At 38.5% G+C, this 19,227-nt stretch overlaps 1 protein-coding gene across 1 annotated transcript in view; it reads right to left on the bottom strand.

Annotated features, from left to right (window-relative positions):
- Positions 1-711: 711 nt before the first annotated feature.
- The window catches only part of LOC106959365 (potassium voltage-gated channel subfamily H member 1-like), a 47,740-nt gene continuing 29,224 nt past the window's right edge, over positions 712-19,227 (bottom strand). The window contains exons 8-10 of the mRNA XM_015051905.1: positions 14,959-15,211; positions 11,874-12,070; positions 712-2,896 (exon numbers count right to left, since the gene is read on the bottom strand). Of these exons, the coding sequence (XP_014907391.1) occupies positions 2,027-2,896; positions 11,874-12,070; positions 14,959-15,211 (1,320 nt within the window). The 3' untranslated portion in view covers positions 712-2,026. The remainder of the gene's footprint in view (positions 2,897-11,873; positions 12,071-14,958; positions 15,212-19,227) is intronic.

The raw sequence follows: 19,227 nt of genomic DNA, 5'->3' as shown, positions 1-19,227 counted from the left end.
AAGCCCACATTTATGTATTTAAAACGTCATTTTATTGCTCTCGTAATATTTTTTTCTTAATTTTTTTTTCATCATTAGGCAGAAAATTGTCATAATTAGCAGAAATAAAGGCTTCAAATCATCAGTCTGTGTGTCAGTTATTGAAGTAATATGTTTCACTTAGTGAACTGAGTTATTGAAATCAATAACTTTTCAATAATAATGTTGCCCAAAAATATAGTGACAATTATAGGCTCAAAGTAAAATAAAAAAAAATGATTTTGTAGTGCAATCTGCAGACTTCTCACAGTCAACTACATGTCAGATATGTACATGAGGGTTTTTTTAATATTAAATATAAACGTATAAGTAAATGTAAATTAAACATGCAGCATCAGTGGCAGATGTGTTCTTGATGTTTTTGTTGCATCTCATGTTACATTTTAAAATATTCATTTGAAACCAAATCGAAACATTAACTGTATGAAGCAAAACAACTTTTTTCTTTATTTATTTCCTGTTTTCCAGGTTTGGGTCTTTTAGGATTACTAAAATAATATTTTAATGCCTTTTAGCTATTTGAGAAAGCCAGATGATGAAATCATGACTTTGTGAGCTTCTGATGGGTTAATGTACAAAAACTGAGTTAAACAAATAAATGTATACTTTAAAGCAACACACCATTTATGAGAATTATAAACATTTTTCTGTAAAATAATCCTTTTTTGTTCCAGCAAGAGAATCTGATCTCAGCTTACTTTATAAGTGGTTACATCCAACAAAAACTGTGAGATATAAGTATTGATTTTAGGACTAGATAGTATTGATTTTAAACAGTGACAAAGTCACTGTTTAAAAAAAAGGATTTTAAAAAATATAAAAATAAGAATCATGCAAAAGTAGTTGAGTTGGAAACGAAATGCATCATGCACTGCAGCAGGGAGTTGAATCTGTGACGTTTTGTCATGGCAGGTTACTATTATCAGGTGCAGATTACCCAGTGGTTTTATGCGACATTATGTCAGCCTATTCTTTGATAAATACACATTAGCGCACATATTATTTCAGAAACATCGTCCCAGTGGGCATTCCTTTTCTAGGCTCATGAGATTTCCAGAAGAAGGTAAGGTGCGGAGCCACAACAAATGCTGCAGTTTGCATTATCAGATTACCCAACACATCCCCAGAGGTAAAAAACGCATAACTTTCACACAACAGTGCATCATGTATATGGCTGCAGTGCTCCCAGATGAGATTAGCGAATGCTAGACTTCAGCAAAGATGGATAACTTCCTCTCTGCAGGCTCACTGGTTAGCATTTAAATTCATTTTCTATCTAGCACATCCATTAGTGCTTTATGCAAATTATGTTGTAAGTTCTGCTCAAGAATGTTTTTTCTTTTTTTTTGGAAATCGGATTGCCCCGGCCAGAGTTATCTGTTGTATAATTCATAATGATCCCGGCAGATTTTAATAAGAGATGTGTCTGAGGAAATTACTGCGAGATTGTTCTAACATCTGGATGGAGTCGGCTCTTTCTGACTGAAATAATGCAAATGACTCGCTGTGCAGCCTCAATTAATCAAATATGGCCCCCATCTGCAGTAACAGGGTACACATCTATTTTATATGACATGCAAAGAGTTTCATACGAATGATTCAATCACAAACCAGCGGGTCATGCTGCCTCCATTGGGGCTTCCCAACACTTACGACTCTGCAGTAAGTTCTGAGATAAAATCAAACTAAGCACGGTAGATTTTTTTTTTTTTTCCAACATGGCACAGTGGAAAAATAAATTATGTACAAACATTTTTCTGTCATTTGTTACATAACCTTCAAGCGTTGAGTGCTACGAACACCGTAACCGTTGACGGTCCCGCGTTAACCAGCGGGCACACCTCGTGTTAAGGTGGGTGGGTCTCTCGGACCACGCCTCATGCAGATGGTGTGCCGTGCGCCGCCTCAGCTATCCAAGCAATCTCAACATTACTGGATTCCAGCTGAGCTCACGGATTGCCGTTACCTGACCGAGCGCTTCTGTTCCTCATGAAAAAATGTCCTCCTTGTCCAGTTCTGGCGAAGTGGGCCTTGAAATGTCAAAAAGCGGCTGCTCTGAGCCGGTACTGGATTTCCTGGCTCTGAGGAGTTTGAGCACTTCGGCGAGCTGCGCCTCCAGGCCGGACATTCGCACGCTCAGGTTCTTGATGTCCTCCTTCAGCTCCATCTTGAGCTCCTGAAGCGAGGCCTGGAGAGTCTGCTCTGGGATGGGGTAGAAGGCATGCCTGGTTTCTGGAGGCTGGGCGGGACTGCGGTCCTGAGGAGTCATGCGGAACTCGCCCACTTTGTCCAGACGTAGGTCACTTTTGGTGATCCCGCTGTCGCATGAGTCCGTCTTCTTGAGGGTGGTGTGTGGCTCGTGCTCGGTGGTCCGCTCGGGTAAAGTCTCCATGGACTCGGCTTTGGCCACCTTGTTCCAGTTGTCGGCTTTGGCCATGGACTCCTTGAAGCGGCCCCAGCCTTTGACTTTGACCGGCTCTGCGGGTCGGCACGCCGCCAGAGCAACTGCTGAAGGCACCTGCAGCTTCGCCTTGTCTGTGGGGGGGCAGCTGGTTGGCGTTGAAGGTGAAGGGGCCGAGGAGGACGGTGTTGCTGGGCTTTCTGTCACCGTGACGATGCTGGTGGTCGTAACAGGAGCTTTGACCATCGACACGTCCACGTAGACCGGACCCTTCTCGACGTCCTGTTCGTTGAGCTCCTGTTTCTGGGTTGCCATGCGGGCTTCCTTCTGCTGCCGGAAGCGCTGGAAGAGTTTCCGTACGGGGTGATCCGGAGGCAGGTTCAGAGGCGCTTCGTTTTTGCGACGCTGCCGCTCCTCCTCCTCCCGTTTCACATCGCTGATCTTTCGGAAGACAATCTGCAACAGAAGTTACAGAGCTCACGTCAACCAGAGTGTTGGGCATCATGTACATCTGATTGATAAAGGTTTTGACCAGACGCAAGAAATTCTGTTCTTTAATGGGGATTTTTCTTCTTCTTTGTTTTTTCCCGGTAAAATTTCCACACTTGGACCATATAGACACTCTTTTATTAGGCCTTGTGCTAGCCATAAACCAAAAATTAACGTCATTCTACCCACGTCGATATTTTCTGTGAAATATCGAAAGACAAAGTCCTTTTTTTTAGGAAGTGTATCGGTAGGCTTACGCAGGCTGCATTAAGTGTACAGTCTATGACTCCACCCCATCTGGTCCGTAGCAATAAGTGAAAGAAACGGAGAGGTTGAACAAAATGGAGGAAATTTCAAATGTTGAAGCAGCAACAGTAAAGATGGTTGAGGAGGAAGAGGAGCAGCTCATTCAATCATTTGGCAACATTTTGAATTCAGTAAAACGTCAAAAGTGAAATTATTTTATACTTCTAAACTTCTACATCTGTTCTTATTTGTCCGATGCCTCTTAACAAAAAGTACACACTTTCTTTCTTCATTTCTTTGCAGACGTAGTTTTTAAGTTCATTAATGTGGCAAAAGTTAGAGACGGTTGGGATTTTTTTTTTCTTACATTCACATTTTACATTTAGTTGTTTAATTGGGATTTTATGTGATTGAGAAAACTACTGAATGAATGAGAACCGACAGCAAATGAACACAGGGTTTTCAAAAAGTTACAAATAAAACTCCAAACTGTGTTTTGCTTTTGCATTCAGCCCTCCTGAGTCATTATTTTTGGAGAACCACTTCTCCCTCCAATTACAGCTCTGTGTCTTTTCTGTTGAGTCTACACCAGCTGTGCGCATCTACAGAAGGTTTTGCCCACTGTTTTCAAATTGGCTCAAGCTCAGTCAGGTTCGATGGGGAGCATCTGTTAACACACAATTGTTAAGAGTTGCCACAGATTCTTCAGTAGTGCTTAAGTCTGACCTTTCACTATGCATTTCGAACACCTAAAGAGCCAAACCAGACTCTTGTCGCTCTGGGTGTGAATTTAACTTCCTTGTCCTGCAGAAAATTTATTCTTTTTCTCAGTCTCCAGAGTTTATCAGTAGCTGACAGGTTTTTCTTCTACAATTGCCGTTTTTATGATGCTGTTTCTTCACTAATGTTCTCTAACCTTCAAAGAACAGCTGGATTTACAACAAGCCAGTTGGTTTCCCTGCTTTTTATTTAGGAGTATCAGAGTAAACAGGCTTCATACAAATGCATGGAACACTTTTCGGCTTTGTAGTTTTATGGATTTTCTTCCTGTTTTGCATGAAATCCAAATAAAAGACAGTAAAATTTTCTTGCGACGTAACAAAGCGAGAAAAATCTATATAAGTATTGTGTATTCTTCACACGGCTCTGTCTTAGAGCTCTGTCTTAAAACCATGTTTCTTCAAGGGGAGCGGGAACAAAAACAAGACATCGGTTTGAAGGCCTGTGCTGACTGTAGAGATTTGTCAGGGAAACTGTCAACATTTCAAAGTGTGTGCATGTTGTAAATGTCACTCCTAAAGAAAACATTTCCCATAAGAGACACAGAAAGTTCACATCACGCCTTTGGCAAAGATACACAGTGAGCGTACCACCAGGCGGCTGGCTGCGGCTACATCTTTCAAGACACTTAATCTTGCACACTTTTGAATAAAAACTTCATAAAAACTAGTTCTAATAGAATAAGGAGATGAGAAACGTACCTACCGAATTGCATCATCATTACAAACTTCAATGCAGCCTCTGTTCATTCAACATCACAACTTTACCTACTGCGTCACGCAGTACCTATTATGCTGAATGATATAGCGAGTCCTAATGTAGCAAACTACATCAAAACAGCTGCTGCATGTGAGGAAAAGCAGAAGCAGCTCTACCCGAGAAAAGGCGGCACACAGAAGAAGGCTGGGTGATGTGACGTGTGGCTGAAAGCTTCAAAAATGATGCAGCTAGCCAAAATTAGCAGAATACCACATTGATGTTGGTGAAGCTGGAGCCAACAACCTGTCCACTGGCACTACTGCCAGCTTCCAGGAATGAAAATAAGGAGAGCATGCTGCGGGGATTTGTCTATCGCTTAAGACTCAAAAGACTTAACAAGAAATTAAATGTTCTTCCAGTCAGATTTGAGCACTTTGAGTTTGTCAACAAAAGATTAAGATCACTAACAAGATAAAAAAAAAAAAACATGTTTCTGTGGTTCATTATCTCCACTTCAGTCTCCTGTACATTACATAATGATCAAGAAAACTAAAGCAATAAAAATCCAGCATGCTGGCTGTTGGCATTTTATTTAACTCTGCTCTATCTGTATGACATTTTTAACGCCTCCAATTACTGAAAGCTTTCAAAGGTTAATCAGAAACAGCTAAAATTAGTGGCCATCAGCTAAGCTTTTCACTTATTTGAAAAAACATGAAGGCTGAAATATGTTTTCTAGGGAGAAACAACTTTTAAGTTGCAAATATGACAGTTTTTCATTAGTATCCTTAGCATGACACTAGTATAGTTCCCATGCTACTTTAATTAAACTTGCCAATCAGAAAATTTAAACTCACCAAGCCACTAAAAAACAGGCAACACTTCAACTCATTCATATAAAATCCACAAAGCAGTGAACGCATAATGATGTTTTTCCTGGATTTTGTGCAAAACTAAGCTATGACCAATATCTGCTGACTGGAATATTAGTCAGAGTATCATTAATCTTCTTAGCATAAACAAAGAACATTTCACAGCAGATTTTTGATCTTTTGTACAAAGTGGAAAACAGAATCAAAACATATTTAGCAAACCTCTTTTTTACAGACAGCAGAGGTTCTACCACCGTTTAAGACAAGAGTGGCTCAGTAAATGGTCAAAGTGCAACCAGGATAATAGAAACTAAACAGAATTACAAAAACATTTAAAGGAAGGGAACCAAACTCTGGTTGTCCATTTGTTTGAAGGGTGCAGCTTTAGATGTGATGCCTTATACTTTCCTTGCTATACCTCCATAATGACACACTGTGCTGTGTGCTCACACCTGAATTCAGTATCTTCAGTGTTGTGTACCATTCCATTGGTACTAGTTTTGCAATTTGAGAGTCACGATTGAAGAGCTTATGTTGGCTTTTCTTCTTCTTTATACCTCTGCTTATCATCAAACACAGCGCAAGAAAAATTAATCCCAGTTTCCTCACTCAATCCTTGTTTTTTTTTTATAGCATTTTTAACAACATTTGTTTCTCCTGAAAAATACGACAGTCCTATCTCTTTGTTCTGAAAGTCGAGCTGTTCTTATAACTGGTACCTGGACTGCATGTAATTTTCTGGTCTTTTATCTTGTACGCTTAAAGGAGTCAAGTCTCAGCGCTATAGGAACAGAGTATTAAACTAAATCCCTCAATCCATCTCTCCGTCCACAGTTTTCCCCTGCAGTGTACATTTAGGAAACACACTGATGAACAGTGACTCTGATCCAGCAGATGAGATTACTTTTTTATATGCAGGCAATTCAATCTTGCACTAACACTCTCCTGGACAGGCTAACCGTGGGAATGAGGTAATGATCGGTAGCGACGCTTGACCTGTTGATCACAGCCGTTTATATCTGAGTTAAGGATTTAAGAGCAGCTTTAATAAATTGTAGCTGAGTGCTACACCTAGGTTTTATAAAATGCATGTTCTCTAATAAGATTAGACAGTTTGCATGGACACTAGCTTAAGCGTCTGACAGAGCTAGCTTAGTGGTTATATTTGCGGATTTTCTAAGTGGAAATCAAATAAACTATTATTTATAGAAAGAAGAATTTGTCTTTTAATTAGACAGATCCAGCTGGTAAAGTGGTTGACTTTTTCGTTTAAAACTAACTAACAAGCTCAAACAGCTTCAGTGAGAACAAGTGTCTTCACAAATCGAAGATTGTAAGTGCACGAGTAGAAGGAGACAAACGGACTTCCTCTTATCTTCCTTGAAAACATTTTAGCTCCATTTTAAATGACTTCCTGGGTCCTGAATGGGAACTGAAGAAACCATTTAGATGAGTGGTGAAAAGTCTTTACGGAAAAAGAGAAGTTCAATTGCCCTCAAATGAAGTCATCAGGACTCTCATGCCCTGGATGTCTGAGGATCTACACCAACACAAGGTTATTCAATCAATTTCTGACAGTATTTCCACAGTAGTGAAGCTTTAAAAAAGCAATAGAAAATCACGTATCCTCCTGGATACTTAAAATAAAACTAATAATTATGCCAAAAGCTATTGAAGTGCATATCTCTGGGAAACATTTAGGTACTAAACATTCCCACCCTTTCTGAAAAACTGCTTTGGCTTGAAATTTAGTGCAGCAGCGATGAATAATTTGCTGTGTGAACACAGAGCAGTGGATTCATCATTTCACCAAAGCCAGCAGCTACTTTATCTCTTTGTGCCCTGTAGTCCTTTTCTTATGATCTGTTTGTTCTGACAGCCTAAATACCCTGTACGCTTTTAAGTCGCTGCTGAGAAAAGAATAGTGCTAGTCGAACCTCCAGTGAATATGCTGTGTTAGGTGGAAACATTTTCCACTCACAAAGGATTAGGATCAGAATCCATATTGATTTTATTCTGTTTTCAGTCGGGGGATGAGCTTATTATGAAGAACTCACTTTGGTTGTTCGGATGTGGCAACAATGGTTGATTCTCTAAAGGTCTACAGACAAAATGAACAGGGTGTGGTCAGCAGAAGCCCTGCTAGCTGCACAACTATTTACATGTTCAGATAATTACACGTTGGGTTAACTGGGTATAAAATCCAGGGACCAACTCAGGGAGCAGTCTAACCTGCCGTACCATTTCTCGCTGTTTCTGTGTGTGTGTGTGTGTGTGTGTGTGTGTGTGTGTGTGTGTGTGTGTGTGTGTGTGTGTGTAGGTGTCTCTTCTCATGAACTGCTAGCGATGCTCTCACATGTCTCCCCTCCTATCCTCCACTTGAGCAGAGCTGCCACTTTAGGCGCTCCTCTGAGTATCTTTTCCCCCCACAGCAGATGCAAAGATGTGACTGTGGAGCAGCATTTCTTATTTTTATTTATTTTTTCCTGTCACACACGCAGGGATAGATGAAGAAAATAACAAAGCTGGATGTGCTGAAACAAGGTCCTTTGTTGTGGGACCTCCTTTTAGCAAATTAAGTGCTGTGTTTTTATCTCCTGCACAGAAACACGACATCTACAACCACGCAGGTGCTGAGTGACAAGGGGCTGGCTGCCTCCTCAGAGCGGCTGCCAGGCTTCCTGGCAGGAAGCGGACGGATCGAGTCTCAAACAGGTGCATCTCAATAAATTAGAATTTCATCACAAACTTCTGTTTTTGTTGTTTTTTTTCTCTTTTTTTTATTTTAATTAAAAAAAGGAAAGATGTTAGTTCATTACACATAGATTGAAAACTAAAATGGTTGATGATTATGGCTTACAAATGATAAAAACTTAACACATCACTTTCTTAGATAATTAGATTATCACATAAAACCAACGGAAAAGGTTTTGTTTTATAATGACTTTTGAAAGAATGTCCATAATGCTCTCAATAATTTACCTTTAAGTAGCGAATCAACACAACGTAGCATTGAGGCGATCAGCCTGTTGAGATTGCTCATCTGCATTGCTGGCTCTGGTGCCTCTTATCTTAATATCCTGTCATGATTTCTGTGTTCCTGCCATGTTTCATGCTGCTCCTTTGCTCTGACCCTCCTGCTACCGTTGGCTGCTGATCGCTCCCACCTGTGCTGCTGCCGATGTAAACTCCTGCTCTGCACTCAGCGCGAGAACATCTGTCGTCATCCTTGTCACAGCCTTCCAGCTGTCCACGTCCACGTCCCTGACCTTCGTCTGCCTCCTGACCAACACCTTCGATTCTGGCCTTCGAATGCTTCTCAACTGTATTGTGAGCAACTCGAACCCTTCATTTATGTACCTGGACTGAGTGCTGCTTCATGGATTCTGTTTCTAATCTACCTGCTTTGTTAATGACTTTGATCGTTTCCCTGACTGCTGAGTATCGGATTGTGGATTAGTACCACCGATTCTTCCATGGTTTGTCCTGAGAAAAGGATCCTGACAACAAGTTTCCCAAAGTTTCTGAATTTCCAGCTTATACAGTTAACTCTTTTGCAGTATGAGATTCCGCGGGTGAAACAATCCCCGGTTTTTCTCTGCAGCTACTTCTCCAAGGAAACAAACTGGCTGTGGTTTGATTCTCCTTGAAGGAGTTCCTGGTGGGTAATCAACTACTTCCTGTCTATTTGTCATTCACCATCCTGTTTGCTCTACAGAGTCTGACCAGACACAGACCTAAAAGAGAAGTTGAAGATCACATTTATCTAATTATAAATACAGATTTTTAAACCGTTCTGGGGTTGTAGCCTGACTTTAGGGTCACAGTTTTACTTGATTTATTACATAAGTGGCCTTTTGTGGTTTTGCTTTCATGCTACATTTTAAAATTCTTATAAGTAAACCCACAGCTTCAGAAATTATGTTCTTCAAAATCATGGATTTATGTTGGGAAAAGGCTGAAATACTTCTATCTTTACAGAACTGGGTTTCTGTCATTCCTATATGTAAAAGTGTCCAATGTATATCACTTTAGTTGAAATGGGATTTTTAAATCCTTTATATGAATGAATTTTATTTCTCCAAAATACACTGAAGTAAATCAGATATATATAAAAAAAAGACATTTCTGTATTAAAAGTGTGCTGGCATATCAACACTGACACGTGTTTGGTTGTATATTTTTCTGACCATGTCAGGATGTCTTATACAACCAACAATATTCTCTAATTTTAGATTTTAAATGTGATGACAATCATCTTCAAGGTTTACTCTGTTACTCCTGCTTGTTCCTTCTTGTTTATTATCAATATACTGCAATTTCAGAAGGACCTGCTTCTTATGTGGGACAATAAATGATGATGATGGTTATCCAGCGCTGTTTCATCACACTGCACTCAATAAGCAGCTCTGCCCTCTGCACACTCTGATCCGGAGTCATCTGCCTATTTTTCAGTATTTTTCTGTTTAAGGCATTCTTCTTGTTGTGTCTGCATGGTGTTTTCACCTTTTCCCCCTTTATTACCAAACACCATTTGTCTTTTTTCCCCAACCTGCTCCCTCCCATGTGACTGCTTGTGTTTCTACAACATTCATCTGACCTTTGTTGTACTCACGGTCCCCGTGAGAGCAGGGATAACCATTAAAACTGTCAGCCCATATGAGGAGTGATGCCAACTGCGCTCTGACGGCTTGTATTAGGGAGTCACTCTCTAATTTATAGCTGTAGTTGTTTGCATGTTCATAAGTGAACCTAAGGTGACTGGACACACGAAAAGATTTGGCTCTCTGGAAAAGTCATCACTAATTAATTTACAGAATGTAATCCATCATTCGGACCTGCAGTCAATTTGCTAGAACAGATTTAACCTCATCTTTTGATATGATTAAAACTGAATTAGAGATTAAAATGTTTTATAAAAACAGTTACTTGTCTTGATCATTTTGAAACCTCCAGTTTGTTGAGAACTCTGCTGAGTCAACCCGTAGGGTAATGAAAACACGCCCCTAGGAAAGATGTCTGAAAAACCTTGAGATAATCTGTTGCTATGGCAACCTGAACTCCTAAGATGCTGCAGTTTTCCAGCAGTTCCTCACCATCTGGTGCCAAGATGAGTTTGACCCCTTGTCCAGTTTTATTTATCACAGTTTCAATTGTTTTAAAGTTTTTTAAATATAACTCTGTCTGTAGAGAAGCAAGTTCAGACCAGTAGATCACTGTCAATTTATTATCTCTCAATTTATTTTACAAGAATTTATATGGGCATCACTAATTGATCTACTGGGGCTTTTATTTAAAACAGCTATTTATTATATGTCTTTCGCCAATTGAATAAATATACTCAAGTCAACAGTTGAATAACAAAAATAAAAAAGTAAATCCTAGTTTGATGTGTAGTAATATTTGGGAATATTGTGTTAAAATCACTGTTGTGATTAAAAAAACGGAGTTAATGACGATTCAGCTACAAGACAGTATTTACATCTCAACAAGGTTTTATTTTAAAAAGTTGCTTCTGGGCGGTCTCTGCATACATGGCATTAAAACAACTTAGTTGAAGCTGCTTAATGGCTTGACCACTTGCTTGGCTTGTAAAACTTTTGGCACTGGATAGATTACATGGACAGAGAGCCTCAATGTATGGAGCTTACATAGTGAAATAGTACTTGTCGTAGTCCAGACAGTTCTTCACAGTATGCATAAAGCATACCGTGATATTACAATATTACAACAAATTTGTGAGACTATGGAGCTGTACTTCTCTCTTCCCCTTTACTCTCTGGGAGATTTACATTTTAAATTATTTTTCTTTGATCTTTCAAGCAAGAGGTCAGATCCCAGCAGGAATTGCATAATAAAACAAAGTCAAAAATTATTTATGCCCTTTAAAATGTTTAGAAGAAAAATATAATTTGGGGTTTTCAGCAATAAATCATATCCTTCCTTTATTAAATGAGAAGCTTTTTGGATGTTTCTATTGGTAATTTGAGAAGTTATTTCTGACAATGAGCTCCAAGTCTTTGAGGAAAGCCTCTGAGCCATCACCCTAATGTTTAGTTCCCTTCACAGATTCTCCACCAAATTCAAGTCAATACTCTGGCCACTCCAAAATGTTATCATTACTTCCAATTAGAAGAAAAAAATGTCAGAGGGATGAATAATTTTAGAATTGATCAAGTTTAGCTGGTGCACAAAGACGCAAAATGGTTGTTTGAAAAAGCTTTTTGTATAATTTTGCATTTTTAGAGTCCATACAGCTTGCTTTTGGAAATCAGCTGGACCTGAATAATCCAAATAAAGCAACGGATGAGTGTTTTGCTCGTGTTGGCGTCTGCAGGGTCACTCACCCTCTTTCTCAGGTTGTAAGTGAGCAGCAGGTTCCTGGAGAAGTGGTTGGCGAACGCCGTGTAGAACTCCAGGACCTTCTGCAGGGCGTCACGCTTAATGACGTGCAGGTCGCAGTAGGTCAGCGCTCTGACGTTGGCGCAGGCCTGAGCCAGAGTCACCTCCTTCCAGAAAACGTCGCCAAATACATCTCCTTTACCTGCAGAGAGGGGACACATTTTAAACAGTAAAGTTACATTGAAACGTGGTTTAGCAAAGACAAAAGCATGTCTGATGGATATAAAAAAGGATGAATTACAGTATGAACATATTTAAGGAATGTTTTAGAAGTTGGATATGCAGTTTATCTTTCATGAGAACAAATTTAGGTTGAAGCGTCGCCCTCTGATTTCAGGTTTATGCTTTAAAAAATCCTATCCATTTGCTTTTTGTTGGTCTGTTTTAACTTGTGGTGTGTCTTGTTACATTTTGAAAGTGAATAACTCAAACGTTATCCTCTTTTTCCTAAAAAGTAATTTATTAACCTTACTGAATCTGCTGATTTTTTTTCTGGAGTTAACTGGTTTAAAAAGTTAAATTTCTCAAGTATATTTTCTGTCCTGGCTACAAGTTAAATACCAGAAATGTCAGCAAATGACGTATCCATTTAGGAGTTTCAGAGTAAATGAGGCTGAATGCGCAGCTTTATCACTGAATTACATTTCATCTATCATATTTTTGCTTATATACAGTCAGACTTGATTCCTATTTTATCTATTCCTATTTTTAAGGTTACAACTTTACTGCATGTTGAAGGACGTCTAAACACATTTTTAGTCAACGCATGAAAGCGGCTCTTTAAAGACGGTTTATGAGCAGCTTACCTTTTTTTTTTCATAGATCAACACATCATTTCCAATAAATTGTACCTGCTGCACCAACATGACATTTACTGTAGACAACAATATGGCAAACGATTTGTTTGTTTTTTCAGATTCATATAATCTGTGTAAACATGCGCTGCTCAAATGGCTGCATTCACTCAAACACTTAACTCAATACATGACTGAGCCTTAATAAAACAGATTTCTCTTTTGTTTTAATTTATAAAAACATGACTTTTATAAAATGAAATCTTAAAAGAACTAGAAAGTCTCAGGCTTCATATTATTTTAAAATAAAGCAAGTTGTGGATTGCTCTGATAACAGGCCTTCAGCTGCTCAATAATGAGATCAAGTAAGTTATTTATTAATGCTGGAAATGACTATGAATTATAGATTAGTCTCTTTTATAAAGGTTGATTTAATAGAGAAGTTAAATGAATATGTGCTCACTCTGCTGCCAGTTGTGACTCATGCTCAGAACTATTATGAGTTAAAAGGCTCAACATGACCATATGGGGAGTGAAAAACAAGAGGCATCATTTCAGCATGATTCAACATTATGTTTTGACCAGGAAAAAGATATATTGGCTCCTCGTGACTAATCCTCTCTGATACCAGGAATATCCTCTGATATTTGTTTACAAATGTCAGCATGAAGAGCTACACCGTATATTGTTTTTGAGAATAACTCTGGTTGGTTAACGAGGAACGCTTACCCATGTGAATGAAGGTCCACATTTTTAATCCTCTTCATTTGTTAATGTTGAGCAGCCACTGATTTAGACGCCTCAAGATCCTTATTTCACAGATAATATCAAACCAGCTACAAATTGGCAAAGCCGTCTAGGAAAATCAATACAAACTGGACCCAGCCATGCGTCCAGGACATGTCACTGTCAGGAGTGTGTGACACCGGTATCGATCCTAACCGTATAAGGAGTTCTTGATTGTGGCGTTCAGCTCAAAATGAGTGAAAAAATCCTACAGCAATGTCTCTGAGGAAGAAGTATTCCTCATCTTTGTCTTCAGAAACCCAATCTGTCGACAGTTTCCAAAGAAAACTTTGCAGTAATGGCATAACTATATTAAATTGTACGGAATTGAAGCCATTAGCATCTTTCTCTGCTCCTTTGCCTCTACACTTCATGCATTCATTGGGATAAATCTTTGTAAAAAGTGCCTATGGATCCAGAATAAGTAATGAGACTGACTGTTGTTGAGACTGAAAATGTCAGATTGGTCACAAAGTGCAGCAGAGAGGATTGTGTATCAGACTGGAGCAAACAAATTCTAGTCCAAATCCTGAATCATCACTCAGCAGAAAGTGATCCTGGAGCAGCTCAGTTTTCGCTGCAGTCTGTGACAGTTTACAAAGTGCTGCTGCACAAAACCAGAAAAGCAAGATTAGGAACGTTGCTACAAAAATGTTTTCTTGTAATCATGAAAAACTGTAGAAGACAATTGTTTTGCATCATTGCTGACAGGTTTTTTAAGCTAATGAGCTTCTAAGATAAATAATACAAACACTATCTTCATCAAAGCCTTAGAAAGAAACAATTTAATGAGATTGAGTTAAATCAAAGCATATGCACCACTTTGTAAAATGATCTCTTTTTAGATGTCAAGAAAAAATAAATTATTTCACTTGGCATAATGTACTCCATTGCACATGTAAGCTAGTAAGTAGTTATGAAAGCATCACTAGATGTCCCTAATTTGTTTTAAGAAAACTTGGATTATGACTTAACATTAAGCAAAACTTGGCTATAGTCCAATTTAAAGTAAAAAAAATATGTTGTATTAGCTAATTATGATTAGCAACACATGTTAATGAGTTTTTCTGGATTTTGCCCTTTCAAACACTAAATTTATGTTTACTAAAATAACTTGCGATTCACTTTAGTTGCAACCCATCAGAAAAGCAATCAATATATTCCTTTTTTAGGTATAGGAAGGTAGCCATGTTGGGTATTGTGGTCATGGCTGGCCAGAAACGTCAGATTTTGTCAGTTTCAATTCAATTCATTGGCTTTAAATTAACCATTTTACCAAGTTACACAATTTGAAGTCGAAGATTTTAATTTTCATTTTAACTTGGCACATACGAGCTCCAAGTCCATTGAAAGTACCGTTTTGAGAGCAAACAATTAAAGTTGGTTATGTAATTTTCATCAAACCTGTTTTCTTTCTTTCTTCACAGTCAAGAGTTCTTTGAAGGCTCACCTAAAATAGCCACCACCTCATCATCCTGAATGACTTCCAAGGAACCAGACACCACAAAACACAGGCTGTCCACACTTTCGCCAGCGTGGTAGATCAAGTCACCAGGAGCGCAGTGGATCGTCTGAAACTCCATAGCCAGAGCCCTGAGGCACCCGTCGCTGGCCAGTCGGAAAGCTGGATGCTCTTTGAAAACTTTGCGGTTCAGGTGAACACAAATGTCTGCTCTCATGTCCTTTGGACAAATCTGCAACACCTAGAACCGAAGAAAAGGGGAGAAAGGCAGTTGGAAGTTAAAGAGGATACACATCTCTGTCAATTACTCTTTCTTGTCATTCCAAATTCATTTGTACTTTGCCTCCAAGGAGGAATATCGCTTAAATGTTAAAGATTAAAAATAACTGAGTTAATCTTAATATTACATTAGTGTTGCAAATGGAAAATCAGTTGCCGTTATTGATGCTGCAGGGCAACAAGTGTTAATATCTGTAAACTCAAAACTAATTAAAGGCCACTGAAAAACAAAATCATTTTCAGATAATGACAGTCAAATTGAATGGGACCGATTGCAAACATGGTGAAATACTTAGCAGAAATGTTGCTTTGTGCACAATCTCACAGGTTGGTCCAGAATACCGGGTCTTCTCTTAACTCCTCTTCTATACAATGATTTGTCCATTTATTTTTTTTATTGCTGAAAAGCTCAATCTTAGTCTCATCTGTCCAAAGCGTTCAGCAAACTACAAGTTGACTGGTAGGATAAAAAGTGTTTTTATGGCATCGCTTTCTGCATGCAGAAAGAATCAAATGGTTATTATGGAGAACTATAATATGCAGGTGCATCTCTGCAAACTTCACTATTATTGGAAGATTAATTTATCTCAATTCACCAAGTGAAACACATTATATAGGTTAATTATACACGCAGTGATATTTCCAAGCCTTTTTTTGTTAATTGTGATTATCTTTTTCTTCAGCTAATTAAAATATGATACTCTATAACATCAGACTACTAAAAAGAAGCTTTTTAGCACTGAAATATGAGCTTGATACTTAATTTAATCTGACAAATGAACCTAATCAGAACACATAACCTAATTCATTAAGTGTGACTGTACTTTAAATCATTTTGGATACGCAATTTCTTCATAAAATGCTAATAAAACCAGTTTATTTCTCAATATTGATGCTTCTTTTACTTTGATGTATTATTTTCTTTCCATTCACCTCACAAGGGATGCCAATAAATCTGACTGTGTTTGGATTCATTTCACAAAGTCAGCTACGGCTTGAGTCAGGATGACTTAAGCACTTATATTCCAGTTTCACAAAAGGGAAGCGTGAAGGTCGCAATCAGCTCAGCGTCTATTTGCCTGCATGCCGAGTGTCACAGAGTGGCATCATGTTGTTCACATACACCTCATCAATGGGATGCCAGGCTGTCGCACGGCCCTTCCTTTTAAACAAATCTCTTTGAAGATGAATGCCAAACAGAGAGAGATTATGTGCCATTTTTAGCGCCGTTAGCGCGGCCAGAGGAAAAAAAACACAAACTCAGAGGAAAAAAAAAAAAAAGACCACAGGGACACAAAAGGTTTTTAGTTTGTATTTGATTTCAAATCAATCATTAAGTTACACAGAAATATTGTTGGTAAAAATCTACGTGGTTAAAGTTTTGCTTCTAATTTCAAATGAAAAAGTCAAATGATTGGACTTAAGACAAGTGGATTTTGATTACATGCAATAAACACTTTCTGGCTTCAAATCAACTGAGTGGCTACAGTCCAAATGAGCCGTTTACAGCTTTAAATGCCTAATTTCCAAACACTCAGCTCATTTTACCATCATCTGCATTCAGCTGAAAAGCTAGATGTAAATGTGAGCCGTTAAAAAGAGAAGATATGCTCATTTGATAACATTTTAGATGATGGTAAGGAAATAGCGAGTTTCTTGGAAAAAAAAATTGGTTTGCACATTTTCAGTGAGCAGAATGGTTTATAATTTATTCCATTCAAAATGTCAGTCATCAATTAAGTTAGATATAAACACACCCAAATTAACCAGTTAAAGCTCATTTTGCCTCATAAATAAACATTTCAAAAAGACAGCAATATCAAACATAGCAAATAAAGGCATAAAAACGTTATGCATTGTCCTTATGGAAAATGTTAATTATTTGTGTTTGAACAACACAAATAATTTCAAAAAGTAACATTAAAGTTTACAGTTGTGTGCATGCTTTTTAATTCACATTTCTACAAACTGCATGGGCGGGATCAATATGAACAAAAATACTTCAATTAAATAGCTGGTAAGAGAAAAAAAGTATAAAACATTTCCAATTTTCTGAAGGTGCATCTGACCTGAAATTCTCCCCAGATGTCTGCAACAACCCAGGCAGTCCACACACACACAAGGAAATTAAACTGCACCAATAAATGATGTGTAATTAAATGGAATGACATGGGGTGAAAAGTATTGAACACATGAAGAAACGGCGGTGCGAAAGGGAATGAATGGAAAGTCATGACACCAGTGGAAATCTATCAGCAATTAGAAAGCAACCCTGCCAATTAGTGCAAATTAATATCAGATGGGTCAGTCCCAGCGGATGGTCTATAAAAAGGTGCCTGATTACCAAGGTGTCACACAAGAAACATCTGATGAAGGGCACAAATCTGTGAACTCTCTAAAGGTGTTTTTTTTTTCTTCTCTTTTTTACTAAAACTCCTGACGTCGTTGGTGTCAGAAGATTTTCAGAGCTACTGAAGATTGTAGTGAGCACCGTTGTGTCCATAATTCAGAGATGGGCTGAACGTTATACAATAAACCTCATAAAAAGTGTCACCTTTGTATGTACCCGACTGTGTCTCACTAATATAACCAACTCATATTTCATTGAGCAACATAATCCTCCTTTAACTGGTGGTTTGCCAGTTCAAACTCTGCTTCATCCGTCTCAGTCGTTGTGTCCCTGGGCAGGAAACTTCACTTTCCTTTCTTGCTGGTGGTGGTCAGGCCGTAATTGATGAGCAGCTGACAGGAATGGTCACTTCATCCACCGTTTTTCTCATCCAGACACATCAATCGCTACGAAACCGGATAAAGCCGCCCCCAAGACCCAATGATCCTTTTCCATTACTCCTGAGTCCAGACTTTAGTAAATTAAACACCTTCTTTTCAATTAGTCTTACTCATGAAACTCCAAAGCCGTTTTGATGGAATACCTTCACCTTGTACATCTGGATACGCTCCTACTTTCACCAGTAAACAACATGAGCTCTGATAGAGAGCTCAACAAATGGTCAAGTGATTGCTTATTGGATCTTTTTCCTGTCCATATTTCTTCCTCAAACATGGTGGTTAACCCCTCTCCCACCAGGCCGAACAATTTCTTAATCAATGTTAGCGCTTTCTGCAGTCTCCTGATTAATTGCTGGATGGAGATCAATAAATTAACCCTTCCGTCTCTTTCATCATGGCTCATAAAAGAAATGGGAAGTTGCTCACTGTGCTGGTTGGGGCATTTCTTTTCTTTTGACAACTAAAATAAATTCCTGTGGTAAATATCCAGTGTGAAGCTCTTTTGGATTTGTAGAACCATGTTCATCTGGGAGCTTCTTTTGTCTCTTTTATCTGTCTGATAAGTATTATATTGAATGGTAATTGTGCTAATTTACTTGCCATAGATAATATCATGTAGACTGACAGTTTATTTGCTTCCTCAGGACCAGGATGATTTGTTGCAACTCATAGAGCCCTCAATTCTGCTCTGTAACAAACAATCCTGAAGAATGTGTGACCATTATTGTCTTGATCCTAAACTCAACCACACGTTGGTCATACAGTAGGAGAATAATCTCAAGTACACACAAGTAAGTCTCTCTCTTAATGGGCCCTTGATATCTATATATAAAAATAACACTAAAACAAAGCATGCTACGCCTTTGACGACCAAAAAGCTTTAAAGTCAGAAATAACAACAATCCATTGCTGCAGACACGTGTTCAAGACTTGATGTCAAATTTATTAAATCCACATAAAAACTGAGGGGTGTATTAACAAGATTGCTAATGGTTTCTTCTTCTGGTTTAATCGAGAATATTAATTTAGAGCTCATCCCACATGGATTACTGCAATTTGGGAGAGGAACAAATTAAGGCAGACTGTGCAAGCTCCTGGCAAAAATCACTGGTTCCTCACGCTTGGAGAATGTTCATTAGACTCAACTCATCTGGCTAGGTTAAATGTGCCTCCGAATGCTTATTAAAT

This window comes from Poecilia latipinna, unplaced genomic scaffold (genome assembly GCF_001443285.1).
Source record: "Poecilia latipinna isolate Pla-1442-1.1 unplaced genomic scaffold, P_latipinna-1.0 Scaffold1073, whole genome shotgun sequence".
NCBI lineage: Eukaryota > Metazoa > Chordata > Actinopteri > Cyprinodontiformes > Poeciliidae > Poecilia > Poecilia latipinna.
The sequence above is the reverse complement of the archived record's forward strand: the minus strand, read 5'-3'. Positions and strand labels throughout refer to the sequence as shown.